The 12,270-nt window shown below is 42.1% G+C and overlaps 5 protein-coding genes across 5 annotated transcripts; 3 read left to right on the forward strand and 2 right to left on the reverse strand.

Annotated features, from left to right (window-relative positions):
• Positions 1-743: 743 nt before the first annotated feature.
• Positions 744-2,483, forward strand: RUP1 (Rup1p; the record flags this gene model as incomplete). The annotated part of the gene is made up of 1 exon (XM_022818202.1): positions 744-2,483. One exon carries the CDS (start codon positions 744-746, stop codon positions 2,481-2,483), a length of 1,740 nt encoding a protein of 579 aa, XP_022674893.1.
• An 833-nt stretch (positions 2,484-3,316) lies between these two features.
• Positions 3,317-5,056, forward strand: SIA1 (Sia1p; the record flags this gene model as incomplete). The annotated part of the gene is made up of 1 exon (XM_022818203.1): positions 3,317-5,056. The coding sequence occupies one exon, from the start codon at positions 3,317-3,319 to the stop codon at positions 5,054-5,056; it is 1,740 nt and encodes a 579-aa protein (XP_022674894.1).
• A 722-nt stretch (positions 5,057-5,778) lies between these two features.
• IDH2 (isocitrate dehydrogenase (NAD(+)) IDH2) lies at positions 5,779-6,885 on the reverse strand (the record flags this gene model as incomplete). Its single annotated transcript, XM_022818204.1, has 1 exon — positions 5,779-6,885. The coding sequence occupies one exon, from the start codon at positions 6,883-6,885 to the stop codon at positions 5,779-5,781; it is 1,107 nt and encodes a 368-aa protein (XP_022674895.1).
• Positions 6,886-7,886: 1,001 nt separating this feature from the next.
• Positions 7,887-9,782, forward strand: UBA2 (E1 ubiquitin-activating protein UBA2; the record flags this gene model as incomplete). The annotated part of the gene is made up of 1 exon (XM_022818205.1): positions 7,887-9,782. One exon carries the CDS (start codon positions 7,887-7,889, stop codon positions 9,780-9,782), a length of 1,896 nt encoding a protein of 631 aa, XP_022674896.1.
• Positions 9,783-10,277: 495 nt separating this feature from the next.
• SAC7 (GTPase-activating protein SAC7) lies at positions 10,278-12,167 on the reverse strand (the record flags this gene model as incomplete). The annotated part of the gene is made up of 2 exons (XM_022818206.1): positions 10,278-11,952; positions 12,004-12,167. The coding sequence occupies 2 exons, from the start codon at positions 12,165-12,167 to the stop codon at positions 10,278-10,280; spliced, it is 1,839 nt and encodes a 612-aa protein (XP_022674897.1).
• Between the last annotated feature and the right edge of the window lie 103 nt (positions 12,168-12,270).

Genomic DNA, 12,270 nt, shown 5'->3' on the forward strand with positions numbered 1-12,270 from the left:
TAATGCCGTCCTCCGTCTCCAGAATCAACAACTCTAAAACTGTTGCTGCTTCTCTCTTTACACTGCTTTCTTCGCTTTTTACCCTTCCAAAGTGGTGCTGCTTCTCTTCAAATATTTCAAAAATATTTCAAATGCTCTTTTTCAATATTTCGATATTTTCCAAGGCAGCGAGAGAGTGGAACGGCAAACAATGCAACCTATCACTGGGACGGAAGTGAAGGCACGCTCTGGAATATTACGTATTTGTGTATTTGTGTATGTATGTGTAACGGTAGTGTCAATGGGGAATATACCGAGAAGTAAGATGTGTCGGTGTGGTGTGCTTCTGCCCTGTTGTTGAGAGATAGAGAGAGAGTGTGTGTGTATGTGAATGTATATATAACTTAAATACAGTAGTAGTAGCTAACCTTATTTTTTGGCAAAAACTGGCGCTGCCCAGGTTTCGGGAAAGCAGTCCGGACCCAGGCTGGAACATTGGCCGTAGGGGTGGGTTAGGTGTAGATGTCGGACGACTGATTGCCATCGTTTTGGTATTCGCTTCTGAGTGCTGGCTTATGCTCAGACACACACACATACGCATGTCTATCTGTATTTATTATTATTATATATGGACATGACTATTGTGCGTAAAATAAGAATCTTTAAATACGAATTGTAGTTAAAATGGAAACTGAGTAGTAAAATAGATGTGTAATGGTGAACAGACTAGTGGGTAAAGAGTGTTGTAATAGACCGGAAAAGGCATGTCAGGACCGCCAGATATGATTCTGAACAACGATTTGAGTTTAGGAACGCTGCAAGATGTTGGAAGTGACTCTAGTAGGGCCAGCGATGGTGCGGCCCCTAGTGATTCGAGCGATAGCGTTCTCGATGCAGAACCTGTGTCCAAGTTTACGAGTATTCTTGACTGTCCCGTGGATGAGTGTATCAAGGACGATTCTTCTCAGTTGGTGAATATCGTTCCAGCAGGGTTTAGTGCGTTGCTAGAGTCGTACTTTTCTTTATTTGCGCTTTGCATTGCCATTAATGTGCCATCACAGTTTCTCAAGCCGGATTTTAGGGAATTGCCATACAATGAGCAATGGTTCAAGGGCGATACGGTTGCCGCGTCACCATACTGCTTGGTGCATAGGGATTCGGGTCCTCAGTTTGTGGAGAAGTCGGAAGTTGTTGGTAACGAACTGCTAGAAACACAGCCGCAGTTGATTCCCAGGTTTCAAAGGCTTATTGCTGTAGCCAACAGCTTGGATTCCAAACGGTCGTTTGTGAGTGCGAAGTTGATCAGCAGTGGGGTAGACGTCAATGTGACTCAGGCCTTGCGTTCGTTTGACCATTTGTCGGAAGTGTTTCCGCAGTTCATCATGAACTTGCACACGGAAAACGATATGTGTTTGAAGGGACCCAATGCTACATCGAAATTGTTCAATTCCAGGGCATTACACAGACCGAGCGTGGCAGAGCCGTTCCAGCCTACCTCGCTGTCGGTTCTCAACTTTTCTCCTGAGAATTACGCGCCAACGTTGTACGAAATGTTCAACCCGATGCTTCTTCCAGAAGAAGAGGACGAAGAAGAAGAAGAAGACGAGCAAGTGGATGGGAACTCCCCCGGCAATGGGGGGTCCAGGACAAGATATGCGATAGAAAACGCGTTTGACTTTTTGGCGCCCGTGTTTACGATAATCTTTGACGATATGGACGAGTCCACCGAGGAAGTCAACTTGTCGCACGGCGTGGAGATGCCGATGGAGTTTTATCCGCAGTTGTACACCAAGAATGCGCTGGAGCAGGTGGTGATCCCAGTACTACAAGAGAGACAGGAGCTCAGAGATACAAACAAGGCCAAATTGAACAAGATGACGTCGCTCCAGTCGTTCCAGGGCAAGCAGATCAAGTCCTTTTTGAATAGTTCTATCAACTATCTCGACGAAATACAATTGGGCGACGATCCAACCCGATCCAAAGAACTTCGCGACCACTTGCAACACATCAGCGACGAATTGTCAACCAAGAAGCGCGAACTGTTGGTCCAGTACACAGAACTGCAAAAGCAAATTACACAATTGTCTTTCGAGAGACCCTCGGACCGTATCATCGAACTGGCAAGGCAACGCGGTGTTATTGACGAACCGTATGTACTACGATTGGCCGCATTATCGCCATACGACTACCTAATCGCCCGCAATGTGTCAAATAACGACAAACACAGCAGCAGCGGCAGCAACTCCGCCGAAAGCCCGTGGCTGCGCGTCGTCACGGACTTTGGCTCCACAACCATTACCCAGCATCCGTTGACCGAAACTGAAGCCCAGGACGTCATCAAATCCGCAACACGACACGCCTCGGAAACCCCAATTCTCTTCGTCTACATCAAGAAGGACTCCATCGAGCCCGTATCTGAGATTCGCCGTGCCCTCGCAGGCAACCAACCACTCGCCGACTTTCTGCAGAAGGATTTCGATTTTCTTTCGAGACTCATGCTTTGAAACACCGCTGCTAAGTAACTACAGTGTGCACTACAGCACTAACTTACATAATCAATTATATACATACAAACGCGCACACAAACGAAGCCAATCCTTTGTTTCCTCGGCACTCTAGACATTATATCAGACACTAAACCTTCTACCTACTTCCTCCGCCACTACCATGGCCCCTCTCCTCTAGTTCCTCCTGTTTCGGTCTTTCCATTTTATTTATAGCACATTTTTTTTGCCTGGAGAATTCTTCACAGATCTGTGAAGAATTTCGGTTTTTTTTTTTTTGATTTTTTTTTTTTTTAAATTTTTTAAGGAAAAATGTCTGGCATTGGCCCAGAAGATGGCGCACAAATCGTACCACAATACGCAATGATACATAAATAGAATAAAACGAGCGAAATCACCTCGAGGTTGATCAACGCTGAGAAAGCTGTTAGTTCGCAGTGGTGAAAAAAATGGTTGTTTGAGGTTTGAGACGCACATTTCTGGGCAATTTGGATTCACATTGGCAAATCCTAGCGGGATTCATTCTCAGGTTGAAATTTTTTTGAGTTTTGAGTTTTTCATTTAGATTCGGATTCGGATTCAGATTCAGATTTAGATTCAGATTTAGATTTAGACTCACTCATATTTGATTCTTCTTGGTTGAGTGCCTACATAGGGCTCAGTGGAGGGATACAGGATATATATACAGGGCGAGAGAGTTGTTGAAAGTAGTGGGACGAGAGTGGCTAGAGAGCAAGCAGAGAGTTAGAAGAAGGAATCATCATACTATTGTAATTCTGTTGTGAGTGTGTGCTTTTTTTTTTTTTTTGCTACACAGAGTTTTCCCTTTGCCAATGACGGTACGTAATGTTAAGCTTTCGTTGTTAATCAAACGATTGACAGTGATATGGGTACTGGTAACGATTATAACGCTGTGGTCAGATATCCACAAGCATCTCAGGAACTGGGCTCGCAGCGGGGAGAAGTTTCCGGAGCTGGGAGACGACGTGAGAGTCAAAGACGTGCGAGTTTCACGCTGCTACTCGTGGTATAGGAGCTGCGATGCAATATGGGATTATAACATGCGGGATGAATTGGTCACGTGGTTTCGGGTTGATCGTGATAAGAGGCAAGACACTGCAGTGGGACGTGGCCTCTTGTGGCGGACGTACGTGTATTGGCAGCCAACTGGCCCACTCGATGCGTCTGCAGTGGTTGATTTGGCGATGAGCCACGAGGGGCTTCCGCTCGGGTTAGTGAACGAACGTTACAACAAGATCCGGAACAAAGACATCGACGGGTACCATGTGCATTCCAAGACCAAGACGGACTACAACTTCTTCATCAAGACGGACCGGAAGTCTTATGAAGGGGCCAGTGGATCAGATTTGAAGTGGTCCGCAAAGTTTGGGAACCATCTAGAGGAATGGTTCTGGAAAGGCGATGGCTTGTGGTGCAAATATGGGCCTAAATCGCAGGGAGTCAAGAAGATCAAAGCGTTCATCGGAAGTGATTTCATGGAGTCTCGGCCAATGTGGAGCGAAATGGTGCATTGTATGCCGCGACAAGGGTTTTCCAAGCCAATATCGTTCAGTTTCCTGAAATCGACCAGTAACAGTGACTCTGGGAAGAATCACCAGTTCCCAAGGGAACCTCACCTTTTGGTAAAACAAAACGATTTCAAAATCCTTCAATTGACCGATCTCCATTTTGGAGCCAACGCAAATGATGCTTGGGCTGGTTCGTCATCCGATTATGAATCAGGACAGCCCAACTCGGTGTACCGGTTTGACTCCCCCAACGTCCAATTCGTTCAAACGGCAATTCGTAACGAATTACCAGATCTTGTCGTTATTACGGGCCATTTATTCAAGGGTTTCAACAAGCATTTGGATTATGAGACTCAGATCTTGAAAATAGTAGCTCCCATAATTACCCACGGAATCCCATTTGTTATTGCCTGGGGCGAAGATGATCTCGCTAACGAATATAAAACGCAAATCCTCAATTTTATAAAGGAATTGCCCTTTTGTTTGAATAAATTCGACCCAAACAATTCCACCAACATTATGCTCCCAATATTGTCATCTGTACAAGGAAGACAAAAACGAATTGGGACTATTTACGCATTTGACACGAACGTCACAGAATCGTACAACTTTTTGAAAGAGAGCCCAGTACCGCCAGAATCGGTGTTCAATTTTGCATTTCAACATTATCCACTCCAGGAATACAGACCAAAGGGCACTTTTGCATTAATCGGAAGCTACGAAGAGAAAGGATCTCTTGATTATCTCCCTCCCACTATCGAATTTAGAAACCTCTTGGGTAAGAAGAACGTCAAGGCTTTCTCTTGTGGCCATGAACATGGCAACGATTGTTGCATACTGTCCGATGGGAAACAACAGAATTTGAATAATAACATGTGGTTATGTTACGGTGGTATTGCTGGCTATGATCCTTTATATGAATCAAAGACAAGGCTCTTCAAGATAGATCTAGAAAAAACCGATATCACCTCATGGAAAAGAACTTTAAAAGATAGAAACAGGGTTTTCGATTACCAGTATATCTGGACTCAATCTCCGAATTGATATCGCTCTTTCCCCGCATCCTTACCAATGCTTCAAAACTAAACAAGAACAAAACAATAAGATAAAAAAAAAAATGAGATAACTAGAAATAAACACTCACTCTGCATTTAGGACCAAAAATATCATTACATTCACTTCGTTTATCACTTTACCATTTTTTGTTTTTTGATTTCCTATACCTAGTTGTCTGAACAACAATACATTTTATGTGCATCACCATTTCATTACATTTACGCTCCTTTAATAGACATCAACATAAAAAAAAAAAAGATATACTCAACCGCAGCAATTAGCATATGTGGATAAGTACACGCACTATATATACTTACATTTAAAATTGGTTTTCTTTAACCCATAGTATATTTATCTTATCGATGATTTAAAGCATTTGAATATATATTTTCGATGATGGTACACATTTATAATTGAATATGTAGTTCAAGTAAAATCCAATCCAACTGAATTTGGAGTAGGATAAACTCTTGGAGGTTAGAAGAAAGAAAAAGAGTGAGAAACAGGAAATAATAATAATAATAATAATGATAATAAAAGTTAGTTGTAATATTATTAGTAATAAAGATAGGACGTGTATTTATATGTGTTGTATGATATTCATTTCCGTTCGATTTCAATTCAGTTCATTTACTTCTTTATTATAATTTTCATGTTCTCTTGTAGTACGGGAAGTTGTTCGTGTGTGCGTGTTTTGTTATTTATTTCATTCATAATCTGTTGATGACAGCTTCAGTGAAGGAAGAAGTGGAAGCAGAACCACCCAAGTCACCAGTTCTGTTTTCAGCACTAGAAGCAATGGTGGTCAAGACAGCCTTTTCGATCTTGTCAGCGTGTTCGGTCAAACCCATGTGGTTCAACATCATAACGGAAGATAGAAGCAAGGCAGTTGGGTTGGCCTTGTTTTGACCGGCGATATCTGGGGCGGAACCGTGGACGGCTTCGAAAATAGAGACCTTGTGACCAATGTTGGCAGATGGGGTCAAACCCAAAGAACCAGCAGACAAACCAGAGTTTAGATCGGACAAAATGTCACCGTACAAGTTTGGACAAACGACGACGACGTCACGGTAAGCTTCTGGGGTTTGGACGGTCTTCAAGACAGTGTTGTCAAGCAATTCGGTCTGTAGTTCGATATCTGGGTATTCAGAAGACAGTTGCTTAGCAACGTTGACGAACAAACCATCGGCCAATCTTTGGATGGTGGACTTGTGAACAACTAGAACCTTTGGTCTGCCAACAGCTCTAGCGTATTCGAAGGCGTATCTAACGACTCTTTCGGAAGCATCTTGGGTGATCAACTTGATAGATTGAACAACACCTGGAGCGACCACGTGTTCGATACCGGAGTATTCACCTTCGGTGTTTTCTCTAATTAGGACCAAGTCAACATTTTCGTATGTAGTCTTGTAACCCTCGATGGATTTGGCTGGACGCACGTTGGCGAACAAACCGAAAGTCTTTCTTAGAGTCAAGTTCAAAGATCTGTGACCCTTACCGATTGGGGTAGCCAATGGACCCTTCAAAGCAATCAAGTTCTTGTTGATGGAAGCAACAGCTGGGTCTGGGATAGTGGTTAGGCCGTTCACGAAGATTGGGGTAACATCACAGGATTCCCATTCAACTGGCACGTTAGCAGCAGCAAAAATTTGCTTAACAGACTTGGAAATTTCTGGACCAACACCATCACCTTCAATGAAAGAAACGGTGAACTTACCGGTCTTTGGATCTGGCTTACCAGTGTATCTACCGATGCTTGGTTGTTTCTTGGTAGCCAAAAATCTACAGGATTGTTTCAAAAATGATTGCTTGAACATTGTAAAAATTCGTAAATTGTGCTGCGTGATAAAACTATAGTGTCTTTAAAACTCTTTCAGGTACTCTATAAAAACCCAAACGGAATATTAATCAGTACTAGTCGTGCGAATAGTAGTATAGTGTAATAAACTGGAAACTAATCAGTCAAAAAAAAATCAAAAAAACAGTGAAATGTTCAGAAAAAATCCACGATCGTCCTGTGTCTTCACTTAGTGACTATTAAGTTAACAAACCAGATGTTATCCGAAAAAAGTTACAACTCATATAGCCCAACATGCAACCGATACGTACCTCTTCCGATCAAAAGGTCCTTTATTTTATATATCATTTAAATATAAAATTGGAATCGAAACAAAACTAGACGAATTGAAAAATTAAACAATTAAAAACAAAATTGAAAAGGCGCACTGAAAATACCGTAGAAAACAAGACCGAAACTACACTAAAATGTGTCTAAAAAGAGCCAAAAAAGAGCCAAAAAAAAGATATAATTCTGACGTGAGTGAGAGATTGCTTACTTAGGCTCCATACCGGACTATTTCCCTTCCCAATTGGCCTCAAAAGGCCCTGGACTTACCGGATCTCGCTCGTGCTCTGTCGCGTTTCTGTATTTTAAGTATTATGTTGCACTAGTTTCGTTGGCCCGTCATTTGTCGATTCGGACCCGACATGCATTGACGCGCCTGTGTGTGGGTGTTTGTGGGGTTTCTGGGTAGGGTAACTCCGAACACGGACTCGGTTTCCCACACGTGATATACGCGTGATACGAAATCCCTTTCGAAAAACAAAAAAAAAAAAAAAAAAAAAAGGAACCGCAGCATTCACAGCAGCAGGTGCTCTTTAGTTTGAACGGTACAATCAAACAATGTAATTTTGAATGGCTGAAGCATAGTAAGAGCTCTCTCTCCATCTGTCTGTCTATCTATATCTGGTTTTTGGTGCTGTATCTTCAGAATTGGTAGTTATTAGGTAATAGAGATCACGCAATCACGCAGTAAACATGCCTAGAGAGTCTAATTTAGTTAAGTGTATTGGCGAAGAAAGCTATCAACGTGTTCGCAACACGAAGGTTCTTCTTGTTGGTGCAGGTGGTATTGGATGTGAGTTACTCAAGGACTTGATTCTTTTAGAATTTGGGGAAATCCACATCGTGGACTTGGACACAATTGATTTATCCAACTTGAACAGGCAGTTTTTGTTCAGACAAAGAGACATCAAGCAACCAAAGAGTGTCACTGCCGTGAAAGCGGTTCAGAGGTTCAACAATTCTAATTTGATAGCGCACCAGAGTAACATTATGGATACAGATAAATTTCCATTGTCGTGGTTTGATCAATTTGATATTATATACAACGCATTGGATAATTTGGCAGCAAGACGTTATGTTAACAAGATGTGCCAATTCACTGGGAAGCCCTTGATTGAATCAGGAACCTCTGGTTTTGATGGGTATATCCAGCCAATTTTTCCAAGGGACACGGAATGTTTCGATTGCACTACAAAGGAAACCCCGACTACGTTCCCCGTTTGTACTATTAGATCCACGCCATCGCAGCCAATCCATTGTGTAGTTTGGGCGAAGAACTTTTTGTTTGGTCAACTTTTCAGTGACTCGGCTGAAGAGTCAGCAGATAATCAGGACTTTGGGACGGACGATGAACAAGAAATTGCTCGTATTAAGGAGGAAACCAACGAACTCCATGCTCTTCAAAAGCTTATCAAGTCAGGAGACACCTCAAGAATTCCAGATATTCTAAAGAAATTGTTCGTAGATGATATTAATAAGTTGCTGAAGATCGAAAACCTTTGGAAAACAAGAACAAAACCTGATCCATTGACTGTAGTTCATCCAACTGATGATGTTCCGAATGATTTGGCTCAGGTGTGGACTTTGCAACAGAACGTTAACAAATTCGTAGAGGCTACCAAGAAGCTAATGGCTCGTTTGAAGAATGAACCATTTATCGAGTTTGATAAAGATGACGAAGATACACTACTATTTGTATCATGTGCTGCCAATATTAGATCATACATCTTTCATATTCCAGCAAAATCTGTATTTGATATCAAACAAATGGCCGGTAATATCATTCCAGCTATAGCTACCACTAACGCCATCATAGCAGGTCTCTCTTCCTTAGTGTCGTTGCGTGTACTCAACTTATTAAAAACTGTTTCAAATAAGCCTTTGGAAATTCCAATGGCGTTTACAGCTAGGGCAAGTAATATAACGACAAATAGGTACTTGTCAAATCCAACTCTTGCGCCTAAAAATCCAAATTGTGCAGTCTCTTCTAATACTCAAAGAGCAGTACTGAAACTTTCAAAATCAGTCATCAGCGAAATGACTTTGTATGAACTTAATCAAAAGATCATCAAAAAATACGGGTTTTCTGGCGAATTCTCTGTTCTTGATACAAACAGCAATAGTTTAATATACGATTTCGATTTCGATGACTTAGAAGGACGGAAGCTCTCAAGATTTAACTTTAAAACAGGAACGGCTCTACTATACAAGGATGAGGAAACGGAAGAAGGCGCTGAACTAAGGCAATCCATTGAGTTCTATTTGGAACTTCTACCAGATGAAGAAGTTATTGAAGACTTGGAGTTACCGGACCTCGAAAGAGCTACATATATTTATCATTCACCATATTCGAATGATGAAGATGAAGACGGTGAAAGTATAAGCGACAGTAAACCAGAAGAAGACATTCAAGAGACAGATATTGTAATTCTAGATAGTCCTGAACCGGAAAAGGATGATGAAAATGTCTTGAAAAGAAGTCTTTCAAACGGTTCTCAGTTACCTCCTGCAAAGAGTACGAAATTAAACCCTTCAGAAGAAGTTGTGGTAGAAGATGAAGAGGAAGAGGACTTAATCCTACTAGATTGATTGATACAAACGTACTTTATAATAGTACAATAATTTTTATAATTATATTACATATAAAATTTATGGCAAATATGATTACAGGCGAGTTTAAAGAAAAAAATGGCGTTCACTATTGAAGTTGATAGTGAAACAAAAACCCTATGGTAAAGATGATAACAAATATTCCAGTTCGGAAAAACTGCAACAAGAGGGAAAAAGTGAAAAGGAGGAAAGAAGATAGAATAAACCAATATGAAATAGAGCAACGGAATGAAATAGACTTTATACTCAAATATAATGGAGATTGCATTAAAGCAAAACAAAAGGGGATGTAATGGAGCGGGAAAAAGAAATAATGTACGCGTTAGTCGATTAGCATGTAAGGGTTCGCCGTTGTAAAAGAAAGTGACATCCATTTATATCTTGTTTTTTGATCCCGCTCTTCTATTAATCATTAGTGTTATTAGTATTAGTATTAGTATTAGTATTATTCTTGTAATGAACAAAAAGTCAACTTCACTCCCTGAGGGATGACCGCGAGCGGCTCTTTAATCGGTGTAGCCATGATTCTCTTTTCTTAGACCGAGGCTGCCGTTGATCATTATGAGTTTCATCTATCTCGTTATCTGATTTCATTACCCTAAAAGTTTGATCATTAACACCTTTTCCTGTGATAACTGGTAATTGCAACATTTTCCCACTGTTCGAACTACCTGTTTTGCGCAGCATGGGAGATGAAGGTCTCGAACTGCTCTCGTATTCATCTTCAGTGTCGCTAGAAAACAGCTTATTCAGCAGCGGGATTTTGCTATTTGCCCTTGAAGTAATCATGTCTGAAGGGGCATTGGCACTACTTAGCGATTTGGAATACGGTCTTGTTTTTGGAACATCCAGATAATGGGGATCGGGTGGAGTCAGCGAACCGATATTTTGTTTATCCGTAAACTTTGTCTTTTCAACTGGTGTTACCGGCACTGCGGTGGCGTTTACTTCCACGTAATCCTTATCTTGATCTGGCGGATTATTTTCGTCATTATTCTTATTTCCATTGGTGTTGGCGTTTACATTCCCATTACCAGCCCCAGTTCCAGTCTCTGTCCTATTTTGATTATCATTACCCTGTATAGTAGCGGCATTTGAACCCCCTTGGTTGGTGTCATCTGTTTCGAAGCTATCTGATACTGATATTGTTTGAGGTTTCCTCTTCTTCAATTTCAAAAGATGAGGTAGTAGCTTGTAAGAGTAGCGTAGAAGGAACTCCACCACAAGTCGAGAAATTTCGTATTCGCGAGGGTCCATGTCGTGATCAGGATGTGATATAATGGATGGCTGGAAGATGGCGGCCAAATTCGCGCCAGTCATTAGATTTTTGTCTGATTGTTGGGCGAACAAGCTTAGCAAATCGAGTAGGTAAATAAATAGCTGGCGTGGATCATCTGGCAACAGTTCGAACAGTTGATCGTAGTCCTTTATTGCGTTCTTGATATCCTTTGTTAGTCTTTTCTTTGATTTTTGCTTCTTCTGTCTACGGAGTTCTTCGTCTGCTGCTGCAGCTGCTAACGCGTCAGTGTCAGCATCAACTTCAGCATCAGCATCCACTTCTGCTTCTGCTCCTGCTCCTGTGCCTGTAGTTTCTTCTGGGGTCTGGACTTGTGCTTGTGGCTGAGCAGGGGTCCCTCCCAGGGGAAGGGCCGCAGTTGACTCTTCGTCAGCAACCTTCTTCAAGTGCTGTATAATACGTGGTCTATCGATGAGCGGTTTCCTGAACGAGTCGTACAGTGCCAATGGTATCAATGGTTCCTGTAAATGGTTCAAGTACCGCCTTAGCAATGACGCGACATCGTGTACTGTGAACTCATCCCAGCCATTAAATTTCGCGCCATAATGTGGAGGGGTCGAGAAGATGTACTGCAACTCCTTTATCCTCTTCGAGTTACCAGCGATACGGAAAATCCCCGACGTCTCGAGCCCCTGCTGCTTCAAATAGGCACCGCACTTCGCCACTACGATGGGAATACGCCCAAAACTCGATAGCTCCGTTTGCACGATAACCTCGGCGCTCGCAACAGACAAAGACTGCGATAACGGCACGTTGAACACTTGGCCTGTGAATCCGTGTCTTTCGTTCAAAAACGCGTCCCGATACTCCTTGAAACTCTCGCTATTCACATTAACGTTCGAATTATCCCCACTACGGTTGTTGTTACCACTCCCACGCTGGTTCCCGCCGCCAGAACGCGACATCCCGGCTCCCTTGTCATGCCGTTTTCTCCTACTCTCACTGAGCGTTTCCGAAGAAGCAGACTTCGGATTGCTCCGGAACTGTCTCCACCAATTTGTCAATTGGTTCTTGGACGGCGATTGCGAATGCCCATGCCCATGCCCATGGCCCTCGACCGTCCCCATGCTGCTGCTGCTGTTGTTAACTTCTGGCATGCGATAAAAAATACACTACTTTTAATATTATAATATTATTAGTTGTTTAATTTGTATTCCCGCCTTACTTATA

Source organism: Kluyveromyces marxianus, chromosome 2, assembly GCF_001417885.1.
Source record: "Kluyveromyces marxianus DMKU3-1042 DNA, complete genome, chromosome 2".
In the NCBI taxonomy this organism is placed as follows: Eukaryota; Fungi; Ascomycota; class Saccharomycetes; order Saccharomycetales; family Saccharomycetaceae; genus Kluyveromyces; species Kluyveromyces marxianus.